This window comes from Rattus norvegicus, chromosome 10 (assembly GCF_036323735.1).
Source record: "Rattus norvegicus strain BN/NHsdMcwi chromosome 10, GRCr8, whole genome shotgun sequence".
Taxonomy (NCBI): domain Eukaryota; kingdom Metazoa; phylum Chordata; class Mammalia; order Rodentia; family Muridae; genus Rattus; species Rattus norvegicus.
In genome coordinates, this window is record NC_086028.1 from 65129027 (window position 1) to 65144591 (window position 15565).

Genomic DNA, 15565 nt, shown 5'->3' on the forward strand with positions numbered 1-15565 from the left:
TAGAGAAACTGGAAATATCTTGCTCAATTACTGGGCCCTTCTGGCCACAGAGGTAGCTGCCCCAGGATTAGAGGCTATGTGTGTACATACAGGGCCTGTGGTTGTGTGGGCTGCCTGCTGTCTCTGCATTTGTTAACCAGTCACTGTTCACATCTGTTTTATAACCCATGAGCAGGATTGTGGACAAACAAAACCACTTTGCTGTTGCACTGTCCGACTGTCCTGGCAACTCACCCCCACCCCCCACCCCCAAGACAGGGTTTTTACTGCATAGCCCTGGCTATCCTGGAACTAAGAAATTCCCCTGCTTGGGATTAAAGGTGTGCGCCACCACACCTGACCTCGTCACCGTTGGTTTTTAATATCCGTGGATTTATTATTATTATTTTTGTGTGTATGGGCACCTGTGCATATCTGTTCGTAGGTGTGCACATGTGGGGAGCCTGGGTGGAAACATCCACAGATTGGGGATTCCTATGGGCCTCCCCTGAAGCTAAGGGAAGGACTACTAGTTATTGGGACTATCATATCAAAGTAATTCAGTCCTAGTGGTTTAGACACTTAAAATAGATTTCCTCAGGGTTCTGGAAGCTACATTTGAGAACAGGGGGCCAACAGGAGTGTTTCTTATAAAGTCTCTGTCATTGGTTGCTGGCCTCAGACTTGCTATGTAGCTCTCATGGGTGGTTTGGAATCCCTGGTGCTCCTGCCTCTGCCGGCGGAGTGCTGGGCTCACAGGTGTGCATCTCCATGCTCACAAGGACACCGGTCACTTTGGGTGGAGCTCACCCTGAAGGTCTTGTTTCTATTCGGTTGTTCCTTTAAAAGACCCTAACTCAAACAACAGCACATTCTGAGGTGCCAGATGCTGAGTTTTCCGTATTAATTTACATGCGTCACTAAGGGCCTTGGGAGCCTTCCTCCAAAGGGACGAGCAAAATAAGGGAGCGCATAGCCTCAGATCCCAAGAGAGCCTCAGCGGAGGGAGATAGCCCACTTTCACACACAGGCCCACGCCCATGCGTATTTGGGGTTGGGGGCAGGAGTGGCTATTTAGGGACTTCAGAAGCTCTCCTGCCTGTCCTCTGGTAGGCTTGTGGGATGCTTGGTTGTCCAGGCCTGGTGTTTCTGGGGTTCTGACCCTGGAGTGGTTTCCTTTAAGGGTGTTTTACTTGTTTATATGGTTCTTCAAGACAGGGTTTCCCTGTGGTAGCCCTAGCTGTCCAGGAAGTAGGTTTGTAGACCTGACTAGCCTCAAACTCAGAGACCTGCCTGCCCTGCTAGAAATGTTCTCTTTAGCCCCTCTCAACTTGGAAACACACATTTCCTGATCTCTTAACCAGAGACGGAGCTCATCCAAGTTTAATGCTTCACTCTGTGACATGAAGGACACTGATCTAGAAAACGTGTCCCCCCTTTTTAAGAATTATTTATGTAGTATATCTGAGTACACTGTAGCTGCCTTCAGACACCCCAGAAGAGGGCATCGGATCCCATCACAGACGGTTGTGAGCCACCATGTAGTTGCTGGGAATTGAACTCAGGACCTCTGGAAGAGCAGTCAGTGCTCTTAACCACTGAGCCATCTCTCCAGCCCTAGAAGCCCTCCTTAATCTAGCTTCATGGCATTCCTTTATTTGATTTTAGGCAGGGTTTCACTGTAGCCCAGGCTGACCTGGAATTGTTTCTATAGCCCAGGCTGGCCTCAGTCTAACAGAGCTTCTCTTAACTTAGTCTCCCTGGTCTCGCAAGTATAGGTGTGAGCCACTGGGACCTTTTTTCTTCTTGTGATGCACCAGGCCAGTTGTCTGACAGAAGGTATGGTGTTCATTTGTTTGGTTTTGAGCCAATGTCTGTCTTTCCGTTAATGATGCTGTTTGATTACTGTGTTAAAGGAACCGTAGCCTGCTCAGTGCTCAAAGACTTGAGGCGTTTCTGTGCTTTCCTGTGGTCTACAGTGTGTGTGGGGTGTCTCTGGTACTGTGCAAGTATCCAGTTTCCCATCAGCCTCTGATCTGTTGGCTTTATTCTCCTGGCGGTTGTTGGGAAGTAGGCTATGTGAACCTGGTCACCCCCGGTCACCCAGTCAGAGTGGAGGTGCTCTCACCTGTCTTTCCGCTGATCCTCCATTGCCTGTTCTATCCACCCCAGGGGAGAGACACGCTCAGCTCTCGGTTCTCTGAAGTTTTCTGTGTGTATTTTGAAACTTGTAAGAGATGCATGAGTACATAGGAGGGCTACATCTTGGTAAGTGGATCCTGCATCATTTTTAAGGGCCTCTACCTCTCGAAGTACTTCTGAGAGTGTGTGGCCCTGCCGGCTTTCATTTGGTTGGTGTGGTGGAGAAGGGTGTGGCTTGGCAGTAGGGCCCCTGCTCACCTGCGTGAAAAAGAGCAGCAGCCAGTTCCTGGGCAGCACCAGACGTGCCCTGGCCAAGAATGTGGGCTCCCTTCAGTCAGTAGGCCCTTGGTCAAAGACACAGGAGTCTGGGTCAAAGGTCTGCTGGGCATTGATTTCCAGCTCAGGCACTGGCTGAGCCACAGCCTTCCAGGCAGTTGGACATGCTTGTCAGCCAGACAACACCCCTGGCCAGAGCTGCACTATCCAGGTCTACCTCAGCCCCCTCCTGCACCTTACTCCAGCCCCTCTGTGGACCTGGCTATTTAGATCCCTTAAGACTGCTCATGCCTCCACCTTTTGGAATTTGTCTATCTCTGATCTGCTTTCAGCTGTTTAATGTCTCCTTTCTAAGTTTTTCTGGGAGCTACAGCATGTCTAGCTTCCCCTAATCTCTGCCATTTCCTGTCAGCAGGTGGGAGTTGAGTGGTGTGGGACCTGGGAGGGAGACAGTTGAAGTAGGGAAGAAAGGCTATGTGGGCTTCCACAGGCAGTAGCTGGCTAGTTCTGAATAGCACCAGAGAGAGGCCTGAGGAACACCAGCATGACATGAAACCAGTGAGGAAATACCTGTTGTTGCTATGGCGCCCGTCCCTCCCTTCCTTCCTTCCCCCCTTCCTCCCTTCCTCCCGTCCCGTCCCATCCTGAGTCCAGTCTCAGGTCCAACTGAGGTTAACATGGGAATGGCTGCACTGAGATTGTCACCTGGGGGCTCCTGCTGAGGGGGTGTATTGACCTAACAGGAGACTCTTTGGGGGTTCAAGAGTAGACATGGAGCACTGGCTGTTATCTTTGGAGTGGTGGGTGGGATAGCTTCTGGAAGGAACATGTCTTTCTGTCCTGCCTTCTGATCAGAACAGGAAACCCAGGGCTACAGAGCTTTGATCTTGCAGGGGAAAGCTACTCTCAAAGCAATGGAGACAGCTCAGTGACCAGTTCTCCTGTGGGTTCCCTTGGCCTTGGAGGTAGGTCAAGGTTCTGGTCTTTTGCTTGGATGCTGACCTCAACAACTCAGTCCCGCCTTTAGCCTTTGATTGGCACTGGGCAGCAGCTGATGAGCATCCGTCAGTGTGTACATGGCAGGGTTGGCAGACCCAGGGGAAGTCAGTTGCTGTCAGGATTGCTTCCCAACCACCATGGTCATCATGTTTATGTGGAAAGAGCAGCCAAGCTCGGGTGGGTCATGGGGGTGTTCGTCATTGCAGGCAGTCCTAACCCCCCTCTTTGAGTTTGGGGTGTTAATACCACAAACTTCCCCTCAAAGGGAGGTTCCTGTCACCCAAAGAAAAAACCCATCATGACCCTGGCCTGTTCCATGTTCCCAGGGTATTGACTGGCCATACACAAGAGAGATTCCATTGTTGATCTGGCCCAACAGCCATTGCCCTTCCCACCAGTGGAGAGGCTTGGCCTGTGCCCACCTACAACTCCTTCCCTGCAGTGGGGATCCACGTGTACCCACGGGTGCCTGGTTTTCAAGGGAAGCTAAGACATGCCCGCCCAGGCTATTTTTACCCAGCCCTGTCCCCACAGAGCTACGCCTTGGCTCCAAGTCACCGCCCGCGGAGTGGAGCCTGTTGCCAGAGCTGGGGGTGGAGGAACCCGTGCCTCAGGGCCTCCTTCTCTAGGCAGCATCTCATCCTCACACTCATTACAGGGTGTGACTAACGTGCAGACAGATTTGCCAAGGCAGTGGGCAAGAGAGGACCCTGGGAGGGAAAGTTAACTTGGCCTCTTAGAGCTGAGCCTACCTCTGTCCACCCCAGCACATCACCAAGGGGTCAGTCAGAGGCAAAGCCTCCCCAGGGCTGGATAGTATTCAAGATGCTCAGGTGTGCCCCTGGGTACCGTCCTTTAACATATGAATGGCAGTAATAACTCACATTTATCAAGCCCGCCCTCCCCATACATTCTAAGGTGATTACTTAGAACAATTGCCAGTTCAATAGCTCACGCTGTGGTTAGCTCAGCTGTGTAGGTGAGGGGACTGAGGCACTGGGCAGGATAGTTCAGTCACCTAAAGGTCACAGTGCTCATATGTGGTGGGGTGTGACTGGAACCCACTCTAGAGCATGTCCCCAACGCCCACCACCTCTTTGTCATGTTTTCAGCATCCTCAAGCAGTGAGCTGTTGTCCTTGATTGGATTCTCTGTGACAATCCTGGTCACATGTATGCAACGTGGGTGCTCAGGAATGAAACACCTCACCCAGGAGTCACCCCACTGGATGGCGACCACAACAAAATCTTAGACCAGTGGTTCTCAAGCTGTGGGTCGCAACCCCTTGGGTTTCCAAACGACCCTCATTTAGGGGGCGCCTAAGAGCATCAGAAATCGCAGATGTTTACATTCTTGACCCAAAACAGTAGCAAAATTACAGTTATGAACGAAAATCACTGTTTGGTTGGGGGGGTCACTGCAGCATGAGGAACCCAGTATTAAATCATGGCAGCATCAGGAAGGCTGAGGACTGCACTGCCTTAGATGCTCTAGGTCCTGTGCCCTTTGATTCAGGCCGTACTCAGTCACGTGCTCTGTAGTGCTGGCTGCTGAGGCACAGGATACAGACCTCCCTGTGGCCACAACTTCACTCGCTTTGCTCTTGTAAGGAGCGGAAATATGTAGTCACTCTGTGCCCACTGTGTTCTCTGTTCATCTCTGTTTCGCTGCCAGGAAACCTGGGGTGTGTGACCTTGAGCTCCCCCTCCCCTAGGTGTGAGAGGGTAAACACCAAAGGAAGCTGTTTGGTTTGGGTCCTGCTGCACCTCCTGCCTGCGCGCGGCAGGGACAGTGGGCCATTGTGAGCCTCTCTGAGGCTCAGACGCCCCAGGACGCCCCAGCACGTGTTCTAAGTCTTTTCAGCAGCCCTTGAATTCAGCCCTTTCCAACGTCCTACAGAAGAAGGGGTGGTTGTGGGGCCTTCTGAAGGGGAACACAGCTCTTGAGACTGAAGAGGGGCTCCCTGGGCAGCCTGTGTGCCTTCTGGCAACCGCTTCCAGTTAGAGCCAGCTCTGTTCATCCCTAGCCGAGGACAAAGTGGAAACACGGGGTTGGGGACACTCCAGGGACGCAGCTGGGTCCTGTTGCCCTGGACTTGGGCTCAGTTACTGTCTCCAGTAACCCCTGTCCTTGGATTAGTCCCCAGGCCCAGCCATATATCTCCATCAGGATCTTGCTAGCTGACCAGCCAAGGTTCTATAGCAGGTCAGACAACCTAGGCCCTGAACACACAGCTTCCAGCCTCTCCCCACACCAGGCCTGGCTTTAGGCTTCCACAGCTGCCAACTGACGTTTGGATAATTTGTCATGCAGCCTCTCAGGTAGAAATGACAGTCTCTGCTCTTTAGAGGAAATCCCAGGGACTCATAGAGGTGGACTCTTGTCCAGGAGCACAGGACTTGTGAGCAGCTGAGTCTCCCAGGACTAACTGCCAGGTTCTAGAGCTGTGCCCTCTACCAGTCCCAGCCACACAGGTCCGCTGGGTTTACACTAGGGGTGGGGGTGGGGGTGGGGGCGCACACTGAAGCTTCTTTATCTTCCATCACCCCTCAGAAGAAGAAGGTGTCTTGGAGTTTGGATACAAGCAAGCCATGGTGGCTCATGGGGGGTCTAGTCCCTGTGGCCTAGAAGGACAGGAGCTCTGTATGTAGAGTCATCTCTGCACCCTTAGAGACCGAGTCCTGGGAAGCTAGATGGGGCCACAGATGGCCATACAGCCTGCCGAGGACACTGCCCTCCTGAAGCTTCCTTAAAGACCAGACTCTGTACAGACTCTGAGGAACCTTCTATAAGCTCCAGGTTTGGACCTGTACTAGATGATAGGGCAACTACATGACAGCTAGATGCTTTTGTGTAGTCATATCTCCCCTTACACACACACACACACACACACACACACACACACACACACACACACACACACTGGTGACCGGGGCAAGAAAGAAACGTTCTGAGAGCTAGAGTCTCAGAAACTGCTCTGAGTATCCATATTTCTCAGTGGAAACTCAGCCTCCTGGGATATGTTTCCTGCTCTGCCACCTCTGGGGACAGGTCCTGGGCACCACAGGAGACTCAGGGTGTAGACATGTGCTCTCTGGGTCTCTGACAGCATGGTGATCAGGTGGGTGATGACGATGCTGTCCCTCCTCTCATCACACTTAGCCCTTTGGGAAGAGACTCTGACCACCTGGGGGCTGCCTTGCATTTGTTCAGCACAGAGGTCTGCATCTTGCATCAGCCTGAGTAGAATTTGCATGGCAGCCCCAGGAGGTTCATCCTTAGCTCCTACCCAGTCCCCAAAGCTCTCCAATGCCCAGAGCCACATGAACCAGGTTCTCTGGGGGGTTCCTGGTCTGAGCAGGCATCGATGGGGGGTGGCACAGAGCAGAGCTTCTGAAAGCCCACATCCCCAGTTCCCCTAGACCCCTGGAGGGGGATTTATTGCTAGGGAATGCCTCCCCTCCCCCTGCAACTTAAGAATCTTAAAGGGGGTTTGAGAGATGGCTCAGCGGTTAAGAGCACTGGCTGCTCTTCCAGAGGTCCTGAGTTCAATTCCCAGCAACCACATGGTGGCTCACAACCATCTGTAATGGGATCCGATGCCCTCTTCTGGTGTATTTGAAGACAGCGACAGTGTACTCACATACATGAGATAAATAAATAAATCTTATAAAAGGATCATAAAGGGACATCTCCAGCTCAGAAGGGATCCTTGTGTGACCAGCTCTCCGTGCCTGCTAGGAGAGGTACAGGGTGGGCATCAGAGGCCTCTTCTCTACCCCCAAGAACTGCCTCACTTCCTGAGGTGTTTGGGGTGGGAGCTGCTGACCCAGAGGCCTGGCAGGGTGAGGAGGGCTGCTTTAGGGCTGGTGTGGGACCAGCCCCATCCTGCTCACTTCTTTTAGTACCTTCCTTATGTTTCTTTAATTTGGGAGGAAGCTGCAGGAATTGATTTTGAAGTTATAATTAAAATTTCCACTTGCCTTAGGCAAACAATTGTGGGTTGAATGAAAAGGTGTTAATAAAGGGAGAGGTTAATTTTAAAGGGAAATGTCGAGTGTGTGGGCAAACACCTGTGGACGCAGCTGGGCGTGGATGGCGCTCCACTCGTGGCCGTCTGAGCCTGGCTTCAGACCCTCAGTCAGCTGGCCAGCTTCAGCAGTCACCTGCCTGCTTGAAGCCTCATCATTAGATGAGACAGGAGTGGGCATCTGTGCCCTGTACACCACGGGGCACTCTCGAGGGACAGCTGTGGGAGATGGTCAGAGGTCAGAGGTCAGAGGTGAAGGGCAGGTAAGTCTTCTGCTCAAAAGTCCACCTGGAAGGAGGGTCGTCTGGTTTGGGAGGGAAGGGTGTTTTCGGCCTTTCTTCTGTCCTTCCTGTGACTAAGGTAGTCCCCTTGAGGCCACTTTTTCTACCCTGTCAGGAGCTTTTATGACTCACAGTGTCACTGCACTGCCATGGGATGCTGGGTAAAGGGCTGGGTGAGCACCGGAGTGGCATGGGCTGTGGGTCATGACTCCCAGGCAAGGCCTGTGATCTGGAAAGGGTGAAAGGAGGTGTCCTGGGCCTGGGGTGAGTTCAGATGCAGCTCCTGCCTGCATCTGGACAGCTGATTGAGTGGCAATCCCGACAGCTCATCTCAGGCCAACCTGGCCTGCCTGTCTGGTCAGGTGAAATTTGCAGGTCTTATAGTGGGGGATGGCATAGGGGACTCAGGCTGCTTCCCCGAGGGATGGGCCACCCCCTCACTTTCCCCCCTGGGTGTTCTTGTGCTAAGCAGCATCTCCCGTGGGGGTGGCACGTGCACATGGACTGTTGCCTTAGGAGGAGAACCTGGGCTTCATCACCAGCCTCTAGTCTCTAGAGAGTGACTCACCTTATCACACCCAGCTCTGAAAACTAGAGAGATGTGAGGGTAGCTGTGACAAAGGGAACCGAGCATGTGGCAGGCAGAAGCAGGCAGGGCCCTCTGCCTAGCCTACCAGCCAGAGAACTCTGCCAGGTTACTCTCTGAGCTCCTATTTCCCTGTGAGTAAAATGGGAATAAAGACAGCCGTCCTGGGGAGTTGTCCCCAAACAGAAGTAGGACCTGTGAACTCGCAGCAGTCTTTGGAGGTCGATGGCTGTCCTGTCGCATTGGTTCCATTGGTTCGTGTTTCTGGTGGGCTTTGTGTGAGCGGAGAGTATGAAGCTCGGTGACTTAGGAGCTGCGTGTGGTTCGACCCTTGGAACATGAGGATGACTGATTGCTGGCCCCTGATCTCTACCTTTGGGATTGCCCGGTGCTGATTTCATCGATCCATCTGTGTTCAGCTGAGTCCTAGCACGGGCAGGAACCATGTTTGTGAATCACCTTCTCTTCAGAGCCCCCAGGTTTCCTCAGGGCATAGACTCAGCCTGTTTCCAGGCGGCTTCCTTCTGGTGTCCTGGAACCTTTTCTTTTTTTTTTTTTTTTTTTTTTTGTTCTTTTTTTTTCCGGAGCTGGGGACCGAACCCAGGGCCTTGCGCTTCCTAGGCAAGTGCTCTACCACTGAGCTAAATCCCCAACCCCACTGGAACCTTTTCTTGTGGACACTTTTGTGAGACTTCTTTCTGGCTCCCTGGCAGCCCAGGGAGATGAGGGAAACATACAGTGGAGTTCTCAGTTAGCCCTAGACATTAGAGCACACCATGGGCTTAGAAGCAGAGCCTCTGGAAGTGCCTGTCCTCTCAAAAGCCAAGTACCTGGGGAACAGTTTGCTGAGACTACACCTTACATTAGGTTAAATAAGCTAACCCTGAGCTCTTCTCTAAGACAATGTCATCAGGGCGTACAGTCACACACCTCCTTGCACATCAGCATCATTTAAGGAACAGGAGCTTCTCAGGCCCAGGAGCGAGGGATCCTGGTTGGTGGTGTGTCATAGACTTTTCCTGGCTGCTTACTCCAGAGAGCCCACAACAGACCAAAGCATGGGTACAGGTACCAGCAAAGTCCATCTAGTGAATCAATGAGTTTTATTGGGGTTATTAGTGGAATAACACCAAAGTCTACCTTACAAAACCTGGGATACTACTTACAAAACCTGGGAACCTGGAGCACAGCACACAGCCTCCAGGCAGCTGAGAAGGTGGAAGAGTTTCCTTTCTAGACGCCTCAGTTGACCTAAGCCTTTTCCAGGCAGTTCCACTCTCGGTTTCTTTCATGTTGCTTGACTGGCCTCTACCTGTTTGAGCTTGGCATGTCTGAGAGTGATTCTCAGCAATCTGTCTTGGGAGGGAGGGGCTAAGAGAATCTGGTCAGTTTCAGGGAGTTCCTGAAACTGTTTTGAGTTTACTTTTTTTCCTTAAGGATGTTACCTGGGAGACAGAATGTTTTAATTTTAAGTAAACTGTTACACAACCGCTGGCAACGTGGCTTAAGGCGAGACAGATGGGGGGGGGGCAGGCAGGCAAAGTAGTTATTACTATTTTCTTTCTTTTGAGCTGAGGTGTTGTGGCTGTACAGGGTCTTGGAGGGTGCACCCTAGCTGTGCAGCCTTCCCTGCACCATCATGGCCTCAGGATTCTCAACTGAGGTCAGGGTTGTCCCTGACAGTAGACTAGGGTGAGTCCACCCTCACTACAGCCAAGAGGCCTTCACAAAGGCATGTGCCTTCCTGTGCAGACTGTGATGAGGGCTCCAGCATAATCACTCAGTCTTCAAAAAGTAGTTGATCTGGGGGTTGGGGGTTTAGCTCACTGGTAGAGCACTTGCCTAGCAAGCGCAAGGTCCTGGGTTCGGTCCCCAGCTCCGAAAAAAAAGAAAAAAGAAAAAAAAAAGTAGTTGATCTGGATGTAGCCCTTTTCTATGGGTGGCTCTGCCTGGGAGACAGGACCCTTACTGCCACCATGAGAGGCCTTCCAGGTTTACCAGGCATTTTCATAACTTGAGTCTCGTCTTGGCCATGCTGACCCCGGTCCCTGCAGGTACCCTTGTAGACTGGTGAGTACTGAGTCCCAGGGAGCCAGCCACACTCATTCTGCCCTTCTGACTTTCCAGGGCAGCGACTTCTCTGGCTCTACCTATGCTGATGGCGAGCTCCTCCCCAGGGAACCCGGCTTCTTCCAGGAAGACGAGGAGGAAGCGATGACATTGACCCTACCTGAGGGACCCCAGGAGCTAGACATGGACAGCCCCATGGAGAGCAGCCAGGGCCCGGAGGGCTCTGTCAGGAGTCCTGTGGAGGAGAAGGAGCCTGAGCTGGGGGGCCTGTTCCTGCCAGAGGACAAGTGAGTGAGTCGTATCGGCATGTGGCCCCGGGCCAGAAGTAGAGTTCTTGGAAGGCATCTCCAGAAAGTAGACATGACACCTTGTGAGGACCAGCACCGCATGCATTCCCTCCACAAGTGTCTGGGTACTAGGGATAATCCTGGACTTTGAAACCCCTGTGCAAAAGTCGGGCTTTCTTAGGCAGGGAAGGGGAGGCAGAGACAGGGTCTCAGTATGTATTCCCGATGGGCCCCGGAACTTGCTGTGTAGATCAGGGCGGCCTAAACGTGCAGAGATCAGCCTGCCTCTGGTTCCCCAGTGCTGGGATTAAAGACGTGTGTGCTCGTGCCACCATGTCTGACCTATTTTTGATTTACTTATATATGTGTATATATATATGTATATGTATGTATATATATATATATATATACACACACACATATATACATATGCGTTTTGGCTGCATGTATATATGTGTGCATGTACCACCTGTGTGCCTGTTGCTCACAGACAGCAGAAGAGGTGTCGGATCCTCTGGGACTGGTTGCGAGCTACCATAGGGGTGCTAGGAGTTAACCTGAGTCCTCTGCAAGATCAACAAGTGCTCTCAACCACTGAGACATCTGTGGAGGCCAAAGAGGGCGTTTGTGAGTTTGTAGGGGTATTTGTTAGTGCTGGGACCTGAACTCAGCACCTTTTTTTTGTAAATTATTTATATCCTGAATGCTACTCCACCTCTGAGAAACCCCACCCCATCCCCTCCTCTGAGAGATGGTGGGGCTTTCCTGGGGCTCCCCCACAACCCCAACAATAGTATATTCTCTTAACTGGCAAGCCATCTGCCCAGCCAGGATGAAGTTTCACTTAACATTTACAAGGAGAAAGGGAGTGTTGTAGCCATTCAGCCTGAAGTAAGAGTGACCCCCAGGGGGGACGAAGTGCAAAGAAAGAAAACAGATGAGTGCCCAGGGACTCTATCCTTCGCCTGTCAGCTGTGCTGTCTGTGAGTCTTAAACAGAAGCTGGGGTTCCCCAGGAACAGAGCTTGAGAACTAACCTCCCCACGCCCCAGTAAAAGTTTCCCATTTGCGAGCGTGGAAGCCCTAAGCTTGGGGAGTTGTGATCTGTGGGTGAGCGGAGGATTTGCTGTGACTGTTGAGACGATAGATGCAGGCAGGCTATGAGCTGAGCCTCTCTTTGCTCTTGGGTTGTAGACAGCCCCATCCAGGCCCTCATGTGTCACATGGGCCGCCCATGAGATGCCCTAGAGTGTGGGGTCTCTGACAGATAGTCCTTTAGAATTAGGGAACTGTGGACGAGAAATGCCGCTATATAAACTGGGGGCTGATTCTCACCTGTGTTACCTGCCGTGAGAAAAGATCAAGAGGGTTGGAAGCTGACTCAGTGGGTCCAGGTGCTTGCCAGATGACCCTGAGCTCCAGAACTCAGGGACCCAGGAGGAGGCAAGTGTGAACCCCTGCACGCTGACAGGGAGGCAGGGGTAAACTGGCTTGGCAGGTGCAGCAGAACCAGCAAAGCAGAGGCTCCACTGTCCTCTGGGCTCCATGTGTGGGCTGTGGCAGGGGTGAGTGTGCGTGTGTACCTACACATGCTAATAATAATAAATTCTGAAAAAACTAAGGGATAATTAAAAATTGGAAAAGATGGGAGAAGTGAGAATGAGAGAAAATAACCCTTAACCCAAGTCCTGTGACCGTGTTACTGTGTTGTCAACTTTCACATCGTCCCCCCCCTTCCCTCCCCTTCCCTTTTCACTTCTTTAAACACAGGGTCTTGTGTAGCCCTGGCTGGCTTGGAATAATCTACATAGAACAGGCTGGTCTTGAATTTATAAAGATCCTCCTGCCTCTGCCTCCTGAGTGCCAGGATTAAAAATGGGCACCACCACTACCAACATAGTAAGACACTGTCTCAAAATAAGTTTATTAATTACTGTCTCAAAGTTTGTATCTAACTTATCACTGATACTTACTTCTCTGCCTTGATATCAATATGTGTATGAGCCTTTCGACAATCATTTGATACTCTATAATTTAATAATTGCTTTACTGATACATATTCTAATGCACTAACTATAGTTATAGTGTAATTTTAATCTCTCTGTTGCTAAACCATTAAGAAATAACCAGTGTTTTGTTGTTGGGAATGGAACACTTTACATCTCTCTTATGGAGAAATTTCTGTGTGGGGTGTTCCCCTTAGTCAAAAGGTGTAGACTTCTCCTGGCTGCTGCTGGCTGCAAGGCAGGGTGGTTCCCCGCAGACACTGCCCTCAGCCCTCCACTAACCGGGTGCTTATGGCCCTAGGTCCCTCGTCCTCACTCCAGCCATGACCACTTCAGACCTTTCCACTCACTCCACCGCCTCTCTCATCAGCAACGAGGAACAATTTGAAGACTATGGAGAGGGGGACGACGTGGACTGTGCTCCCAGCAGCCCTTGCCCTGACGACGAGACCAGAACCAATGTCTACTCAGATCTAGGGTCATCTGTGTCTTCCAGGTGCTTCCTTGCTCTGGGTGGCATTTGGAGTCCATGGAAAATGCCAGAACCAGTCTAGCCTCGCCCCGGTGGGTCAGACAGGCAAAGGACATCCTTCCCTCTGTCCAGGGCTTCGTGGCTCTACTGGCATGTGGGGTGCCTCCTTCTTACATCTTGACTGGGGACGGGGGTGTCAGATCTCTCCCCTTTATTTTGGAGAAGAAACAGTTAATTGGTCTGGGAGTCTGTAGACCCCTGTGGGGGGTGTCTATGTCATCTTGCTTTCTAGAACCTCAGTGTTAGAGGGCCCTCTCAAGTGACCTCCTTGCCTGCCTGAGTCATTCCTTCCTATGACATTAACTCTCAGTATGCCTTATCTGTTAATTGGGGACACACACACACACACACACACACACACAATCTCTGGCAACCATGGGACAGGAATGCTCTGGTTTATTTCTATTCCTCTGCCCCAAAGTAGAAATAAAAGCCTTGGAGAACTAGGTTGAGCAAGCTCAGTGAGGTGAGGCAGGGCACAGCCTGCCAATAGCACAGAGAGTGAGCTCCTCCCTCCCTTCCCCCCCCACCCCCTCCAGTGCGGGACAGACTCCCAGGAAGATGCGACATGCCTACAACAGTGACCTGCTAGATGTGTACTGCTCTCAGTGCTGCAAGAAGATCAACCTGCTGAATGACCTGGAGGCCAGGCTGAAAAACCTGAAGGCCAACAGGTGAGGCTGCAGCCCAGGGGCAGGGCCAGGCGGGACGGCAGCTCAAGGCCTCTGGGTGGTCAGGTACGGCATCCCTGCAGGGCTGCCCCTGGGGTGGTCCCTGCAGCACTTCAGCACCAAGCCGATGAATGATGTCCCTTCAGCCCATCATACCTTAGTGTCTTGCGAGTGGGCAGCGTGTGGAAGTGGAGTCGTGCCCCTCTGTTCGGTGACCGTGTCCCCTTTCTCTCTCTCTCTAGTCCCAACAGGAAGATCTCAAGCACAGCTTTTGGACGGTAAGACCCTCTTGGGAGACAAAGAGCCGAGTGCTTACCACATTGACTTGCTTCTGGGTCCAGGGCTCCATGGCAGCCGCCCAGATTCAGCCTGTGCCTTGCATGTAGCCAAGTGACTATATCCCCGGCTGGGTGGAAGAGAAGCAGAGGGGCAGAGCGGCCCTTTCCTGCCCTTGCCACCCTGACCCCACTTAGTAGGTCTAGCATCTTCATATCCTCACTGCATCAGCCTTGGTGGGCCTTCTGGGGTGCCCGTGGCTGTTGGTGTTGCCCTTCCCCTTAGGACCTGGGTTGGGGGTGCCTGTCCCCCATCCTTAGAGAAGACAGTCATTGGATGGGAAGGTCAGATGGAGTGTTTGTCCTGGGACCTCCTTTCTGGCAGCCCCTGTGCTGAAAGCACCTAGCCCACCGCCTCAGCTGGGGTCGCAGGCTGTGGCGGGCGTGGCAGACAGGCGCCCTCCCCACACAGGCAGCTCATGCACAGCAGTAACTTCAGCAGCAGCAATGGCAGCACCGAGGACCTGTTCCGAGACAGCATCGACTCCTGTGACAATGACATCACAGAGAAGGTGGGGCTCTGCGTGTTCCTGGGATGTGTGGGTGTGGGGTGGGGGGCTGCTCCAGGCTGCTCTCTGAGGACCTGGACCCCATGCCCACCTAGGAGTTCAGGGCAAGAGGGGCACTAATCACCTGCCCCTTCCTCTCAAACTACGAGTGTTCTTTGACGAGTCGTCATTCGGAGACCCTCGTAGTGGGCTTCTGTAGATTCTCAGTTCTGTGGCTTCGAGAGCCAGTTGTACCCTGCCTCGCCCTCCGTGCTGCAGGTGAGCTTCCTGGAAAAGAAGGTAACGGAGCTGGAGAACGACAGCCTGGCGAGCGGGGGCCTGAAGAGCAAGCTGAAGCTGGAGAACGTGCAGCTGGTGCACAGGTCAGGGGCAGGGAGCTCGGGGAGCACAAAGGTCCCCATTGCCAGGGGAGAAGCCCCAGTCTCTCCGACCCTGAGCCACTTGGCCTAGATTCCAGACCTGACAGATACTCCTGGATGTACAGCCCCAGGGCTTGTGACTCCCACTGAGTGAGAACAGCTGTTCTCAACCTGTGGGCCACAACCCCTGCAGGGATTTCATATCAGATGTCTTGCATATCAGATATTTACAGTTTACAACAGTAGCAGGATTATGAAGTAGCAACAAAATAATTTTATGGTTGGGGTCACCGCAGCATGAGGAGGAACTGTACTAAAGGGTATAGCAGTGTCAGGAAGCTTGAGGGCCACTGGCTTAGAGTGCCTAGGGCCTGACCTCCATCCCTGGGGACATGCCCTGTGTTAGGGAGTGGAAGGCAGGAGGGTCCAGGAGGTGCTACGTGTGGCCAGGTGATGGAGCTGATGGATAGCAGGGACACGGGGAAGGATGCCCCGATGCTGCCT

At 52.5% G+C, this 15565-nt stretch overlaps 2 protein-coding genes across 6 annotated transcripts in view; both read left to right on the top strand.

Annotated features, from left to right (window-relative positions):
* The window catches only part of Faul2 (FAU ubiquitin like and ribosomal protein S30 fusion like 2), a 733200-nt gene that overhangs the window by 506294 nt on the left and 211341 nt on the right, over positions 1 to 15565 (top strand). The window lies entirely within an intron of this gene.
* Positions 1 to 15565, top strand: part of Rab11fip4 (RAB11 family interacting protein 4) — a 108017-nt gene that overhangs the window by 80957 nt on the left and 11495 nt on the right. For 3 of the 5 annotated variants that reach the window (NM_001107023.1, XM_008768017.3, XM_006246904.5), the window contains 6 exons: positions 10421 to 10650; positions 12957 to 13151; positions 13727 to 13861; positions 14101 to 14136; positions 14606 to 14705; positions 14961 to 15064. In NM_001107023.1, the coding sequence (NP_001100493.1) occupies positions 10421 to 10650; positions 12957 to 13151; positions 13727 to 13861; positions 14101 to 14136; positions 14606 to 14705; positions 14961 to 15064 (800 nt within the window). The remainder of the gene's footprint in view (positions 1 to 10420; positions 10651 to 12956; positions 13152 to 13726; positions 13862 to 14100; positions 14137 to 14605; positions 14706 to 14960; positions 15065 to 15565) is intronic. The other 2 variants (XM_006246903.5, XM_063269073.1) reach the window with 1 other exon arrangement.